Genomic DNA, 6367 nt, shown 5'->3' on the forward strand with positions numbered 1-6367 from the left:
ACTTTTCAGTGAAATTTTATTAGATGTTGCATCATGATTCAGGGTCCCAGAGTAGGGACCATCATATACCCAGGTCCCCCTTTACTGTATGGGGAGAGGAGAGCAAACAGAGGAGAGGTGGGTGGAGCCAGGTCAGATCTTCCCAGGAAATGTGCCTTCTGCTCTGCGTTCATCCCAGGCTGAGACCCATGATAGGGGGCAGAGGGACTTGTGTACACGCCGGTACCACTCACACTTGCTGTCATTGCCTTCTCGCAGCGGTGGAAGTCCAGATAGTTCTGCCCGCAGTTCCTGGTCTGGTTCTGGTTTGGGAAGCGGCTGTCAAAGGGGGCAGTTTTGTAGTTCTTGATTTTGGTCTTGATGTCTTCAGCCATGGTGCCGACTCCTAAAGACTGCCCCGGAGCAGCAGTAATTCCTTGTTGGTTTGTTTTTATTTATTTATTTATTTATTTTTGTTTTTGAGGCAGGGTCTCATATAACCCAGCTTAGCCTTGAGTTTACTCTGTGTGAAGGATGGCCTTGGTCTCCTGATCTCCCTGCTTGGGCCTTCTGAGTGCTGGAAATACAAGTGTGTGCTGCCTTAAAGAAGGCTAGGTGTGGTGAGTGTGTGTTCAGGTGGAGGCAGAAAAAGCAAGAGTTCACGGCCAGTTTGGGCTATCTGGCATGTTCCAGTTGGCAGGAAGGGATGGAGGAAGAGGGACCTGCTTGCTGGCTGGGATGAGGGAGAATATCTGTGTTCTCATCTGCTGTTGGAAGAAGTCCAGGATTAACTAGTAATGTCTGCTCTGGGCACTATGGGGAGTAGCTGCACTTTAGGGAGAAGCAGCCTGGGGTAACCTGAGCTCTCGTCTCTCCTAGCTGTCCCTACCTGGCCCGCAGACTGACCCCGGCCATCCCCATCATCGCTGCCGTCCTCTTCTTCTTCGTCATGAGCTGCCTCCTGCAGACCAGTTTTACTGACCCTGGCATCCTACCCCGGGCAACCATCTGTGAAGCAGCTGCTCTGGAGAAGCAGATTGGTGAGCCTCTTACTTCTAGCCCATGATAGCTCCCCAGCTCCATGGTCCTGGATGTGAGGATGTGAGAAGAGGCCTGGTTGCCTCATCCAGAGCTGTGCTAGGAATTAAGGATAGAGCAGTGGGCAGGCAGGCTGGGGCTGACTCTGTAGTGGGGGGAGGAGGAGATGAGCAAGCAGGTGAATAGGGCGGCGCTTTCAGCTGTCCTCGTCTGTGTGAGGACGGATCGGCCGCTAGCCTCTGGTAATAAACGCAGTTTATTACTCGTTTCCTATTCGTTTACTTAAATGAGACACAACGTTTATGTACATGGTTTGAGCTCACACAGCCGAAGCCAGGCGGTGGTGGCTTCCAGCACTCGGGAGACAGAGGCAGGTGAATCTCTGTAAATTCCTAACAGCTTGGTCTACAGAGCGAGTTCGAGGACAGCCAGAGCTACATAGTGAGACCCTGTCTCAAACAAACAAAGCAAATGGGGGAGTGGGAGGGAAATGGGAGGCGGTGGAAATTTTTAATTAATAAATAAAAAATAAATAAAAAAACAAACAAAACAAAACAAAAACAAGTGAAAAAGACCACACAGTAAGTGTAGGAACTGTGATGCCCCTATAGGCGACAGTTGATATGAGCCCCTGCTCTTAGCTCTTTTTTTTTTTTTTTTCTTTTTTGGTGTCGTCTAGACTGGCCTTGAACTCACTGTATAACCGAGGATGGCCTTGTGTCTGCCTTTACCTCCTAAGTGCTGGAATTATAGGCATACTGCCCCACACCCAGCTAAATGTTTGTGTGCTCTTTAGTCATTCAGTCATGAAACTTTTTTTTTTTTTTTTTTTTGGTTTCTCTGTGGCTTTGGAGCCTGTCCTGGAATTAGCTCTCATAGACCAGGCTGGTCTCAAACTCACAGAGATCCACCTGCCTCTGCCTCCTGAGTGCTGGGATTAAAGGCTGGCCCGGCTGGTGTCAGGAATGAAGGAAACTGACAATAATCTCTGTCCTCATGGTGGTCCAGGTGACATTCCAGGGTACCAGAAAGACAGTAAACAAGTAAAAAGGTTGTTAGAGAAGAGGCACAGGACTGGAGGGGGCGCTGTGAGGGTGGCGTATGGGCAGTCATCATCCTGGGCAGAGGAACAGGCAGGCGCGGCAGCACAGAGCATAGTCTAGTTTAGTCTAGGTCAGGACAAGCCCTAGATGCTAAGGAAGGAAGAAAAGGGTCCCCCTACAGAGCTGAAAGTGTGGAGGAGGAAAAGGCTGGGTGCCCAGAAAGAATCTGCCTGCCCAGGCCTCTGAGTAATTAACCCTTTATTCCTCCCAGAGGAGAAAGAGCCAAGCCCAGGGCCTGGACTGTCATCTGAGCTGGCCCCACCCCAGCTCCTTCCTGCTGAGAAGTGACTCGGATGTTTGCACACCTCCAGGGTTTCCGGTAATGGCTGGCTACTTGCCCTAAAAAGGCAGTAGACACACAGGCTTTTAAGTGCCTACCTGGCCTGGTGAGGTCTAGTAACCAGCAATGTCCATCCCCAGGATTTATTTTTGCTGACTCTGGAGCAGATGGGGAGGGCCTAGAAGGGGATACCTCTCTGCTTTGTCTGGTCTTCGCTGCCTCCTCCTCAGCCCAGGAAGAGGGTGGAGCTTGGGGGCAGCCAGGGCAGCCACACCCATGGTCTTCCTCTAGAAGACCTCCTTCCCCTTTGCACTGCTCTGGCCTCCCCACGCAACTCCCGACCAGCCACTAGGTTCACGTCCCCTTCAATCAGGCTAATCCTGAGGCAGGATTATTGTGCAGCTCAGCCAGACAGAGGTCTGGCTGCCTGGAATCTGGAATCCCCTGGCTTCTGAGCTGCTTGGCCAATAACAACAGTAATACCCGTGTTTGGGAGAGCTCAGATCTGTGTCCTGTACCGTCCACTGTTGTCCCCACAGATCTTCACATCTGCAGAGAGTGATCCCAGATGTGTTAGTGCAGACTCCAAGCAAGGCCAAAGGGCAAGGGTTGAAGGGAGAGGGGGGGAGTAGGTGCCCTCTTCCCATACTCCAGGCCTTGTGTTTAGGATTGGCAGCAGGGATACATCCCCTCCATCCTTTTATCTCCATGTTAATGTCCTGTATCCTGGATCAGACATTTGATGACACATTCCCACAGGGTACAGGGTGGTCATGATGAAATTGTTCTTCGCTGGGGTGTTCCGGCAAGGGAGATGAGGACATCGGTGTCTGGTGTGCCTAATCACCCTTCAGGAAGCTAGTGTTAGCTAGAGAAAGGGAGGGATGTAAGAATAACTGAGGAATGGGAGCCTCCCGGGAGCTCTCCTTGCTGCAGTGGGGACATCTGAGAGGTTTGTGGTATCGCCCAGGGAAGACATGGTGGGTTCATGCAGTTAAGTGCTGGTTCTATACAATGCCTCCTGGCAGCCAGTGGACGACAAGAATCTTTTGTTTTGTTTTGTTTGGGTTGGTTTGATTTTTCGACACAGGGTTTCTCATAGTAGCCTTGGCTGTTCTGGAATTTGCTCTGTAGACCGGCTGGTCTCTAACTCACAGAGACCCACCTGCCTCTGCCTCCTCAGTGCTGGGATTAAAGGTGTGTATTGCACACTGGATGACAGGAATCTGATGCAAAGCCTACCCTATGTGGTCAGAGGTCAGTGTTAGGTGGAGAGGTCCAACAGGAGAGAGTTGGGAGGAACCAGGAGTGTCTTCTCTGTGAGACTTTGGGAGTTGCTACCCTGTGAAGTTTCCCTGAACTTCAAACACAAGAAACTGTGTGCAGGGAGCCCTGTAAGCATGGGAGAGCAAAGGGAGGACAGAGGCGGAGGGAGCAGGCCACCATGGGTGAGCATGCTGATAGTGCTATTAGGGAAGCCATGGTCGGAAGGCTGCTGGGGCTGGGAATGAGACTCACCTGAGAGCGGTGGAGCGGCATCGTGACGACCTGCTTGAGTTGGACCTGGAGTTTGAACCGTGGTTAGGAAGCTTCTGTCAGTTGAAACACATTTTCCTGAAAGGGTCTAATGTTCCTGAGCCCTCTGGCTCTGAGGTGAGTGGATGTTCTTAGGAACAGGAACTGATGGGGTTGAGGGGGACGGACTGAGCCTTGCAGCTCCAGCAGGGACAGCAGGGGACCAGCTCTTTCCGGTTTGGGAAAGCACCTGGGGTAAACTGAGGCAGTTGGTCACCTTCATAGCTGGCGGGCAGCTTCTCTATATCTCTCCAAGGCCCCGGGGCAGTTATTCCTAAGGCCTTCCTGGTCCAGTGGGAGACAGCTCACTCAGGTGTTCACCTAGGCCTGGCTGCACTTACAGGACAGATAACAAGGCCCGCTCTCTGGGGTGTCCTGGGATGCTCACAGCCTGTCCCATCAGCTCCTAGTGTCCTTCCCTGTACCCAGAGCTCTTTTCAGGGTGGCCTGCCTCATCTTCTCCCCAGGCTGGTTTAGGGCTCTACTGACTGGGCCATCTCTCCTGTTTTGCCTCTGTCCCTCCTGAGCTTAGAATTTTAGTGGTTCCTTAGCGCCCCAGTTTGCTCTCTGAATACCAGTCATTGGAATTAACTGTGTGACTTTTACCCTCCCCATATCCCAGCTCTGCCTTCATTTCTTTTTTTTTTCTCTTTCTTTTGTTTGTTAGTTATTTTGAAATAGGGTCTCCCTATGTGTCCGTGACTGGCCTGGAAATGTATGAACTCAGTATGTAGACCAGGCTAGTGCTCCTCCCGCCTCCGTCTCTCCTGGTGCTAGGATTACAATTCCTGGCCCACCTAACTCCTCCTATCTTTTTCTTTTTGCAAAACTTCCGAGTGGTTTGCCTACCTGTTGATATGTGCACAGTCCAAGTGCATGCCTGGTGTCTGCAGAGATCAGAAGAAGACACTGGATGCCCTGGAACTGGAGTTGGGGTGGTTATGAACTACCATGTGGGTGCTGGAAACTGAGCCTGAGTCCTTTGCAAGACTAACGTGCTCTTAACTGCTGAGCCTTCTCTCCAGCCCCTCCCATCATTTCTGAAATGGTTTCCTTCAAATGGCTCACTTTTTTTGCTTGTTTTTTTTTTTTTTCTGAGACCGGGTTTTCACTGTGTACAGCCTAGGCTCTTCTGGAATTCACTATGTAGACCACTGGTCTTGAACTGGCAAAGACCCTTCTGCCTCTGCCTCCTGAGTACTGGGATTAAAGGTGTGAGCCACCACCATCCCACAAATGGCTCACTTTTTTGTGAGACTGGTCTGCGTAGCAAGTTTCAGACCACCATAGTGAGACCCTGTGTAACTCCTCCCAAAAAATAAACAATCACTTTCCAATATAGCCTTATGCTGTATAACAATGCTTTAGTCAGTGACAAGCCCATGTGGAACTGTGACCCCCCCCCCACACCACCTAATGGAACCAGAGCTGTCTTCCTTTGTGGCAGTGCTTCCTCTGACATTTGCGTGGGGAAATCACCTGCTGACACAATGACGTATTTCTTGAAACTGCTCCTATATGACATGTGACTATATATTTTAAAAGAGAAATTTCTGTCTGCTCTGCATAGACCCTTATGGGAGATCCAGGTTACAGGGTTCCTGGCCATTAGGGTCGCGGTTGAAGTGGGTACACAGAGGTGTGTGAGGCTCTCTGTGCAGGCGGAGAGCTTCCTTTTGCTGGAGTAAAAGGATGGAGAGAGAAAAGGGAATAACTTTCTCAGACCATGAGTCACCAGCCTAGCAGGAAACTCCCTTGGGGGGCGGAGCCACAGGAGGCCAGCAGCAGCCCTCCCCCACTTCCTCCCACTCACCAGATCCCAGGGATGTGGGACCTCAGGGCCTCTGGGCCTTTTCCTTTGCTTGCCGTATTCCCCCTACTGAATGCTGCCCACCCGTCCCTACTGAGCTGGGATCTGATTCTATCTGGTGTATTTCCACTTTTTTTTTTTTTTTTAATTTTAGTTTGGGTTTTGGGGGCTTGCTTTGTCTGAGGCAGGGTTTTCTATAGCTCAGACTCACTAAAGATGACCTTCACCCTCAGGTGTTGGGGTTATTAGCATGTGCACCACTGTACCTCGTTCACACGGTCCTGGGGCTCTGCATCAGGGCTTTGTGATGGTAGGCGAACACACACCACCAACCGAGCTTATATCCCCAGCCTGACTGATGGTAGGTTTTGGGAGAGGGGCTCATGGGGTCGCCCAGCTGGCCTCTAATTCCAGCCATTCTGCCTTCACCTCCCAGTTGCTAGGAGCACAGGTGTGTGACATCTTTCTGGCTCTCTTCTGTATTCGCACTGGTGCTGTTTAGAGTATTTTGTTTGTTTTTATTTTTTTTTAATAATTATTTATTTATTTATTTTTTGATTTTTCGAGACAGGGTTTCTCTGT

General features: G+C 50.6%; 1 protein-coding gene and 1 pseudogene across 4 annotated transcripts in view; one reads left to right on the plus strand and one right to left on the minus strand.

The window, feature by feature from the left end:
- Positions 1-6367, plus strand: part of Zdhhc18 (zinc finger DHHC-type palmitoyltransferase 18) — a 36606-nt gene that overhangs the window by 11390 nt on the left and 18849 nt on the right. For all 4 annotated transcript variants that reach the window (XM_050150116.1, XM_050150100.1, XM_050150090.1 and 1 more), the window contains exon 2: positions 859-1019. In XM_050150116.1, coding sequence (XP_050006073.1) covers positions 859-1019 — 161 coding nt within the window. The remainder of the gene's footprint in view (positions 1-858; positions 1020-6367) is intronic.
- LOC126506544 (cytochrome c oxidase subunit 6B1-like) lies at positions 20-374 on the minus strand (annotated as a pseudogene).

The sequence above is a fragment of the Alexandromys fortis genome, unplaced genomic scaffold, assembly GCF_014885135.2.
Source record: "Alexandromys fortis isolate MF-2015 unplaced genomic scaffold, M_Fortis_MF-2015_v1.1 scaffold_26, whole genome shotgun sequence".
Lineage (NCBI taxonomy): Eukaryota > Metazoa > Chordata > Mammalia > Rodentia > Cricetidae > Alexandromys > Alexandromys fortis.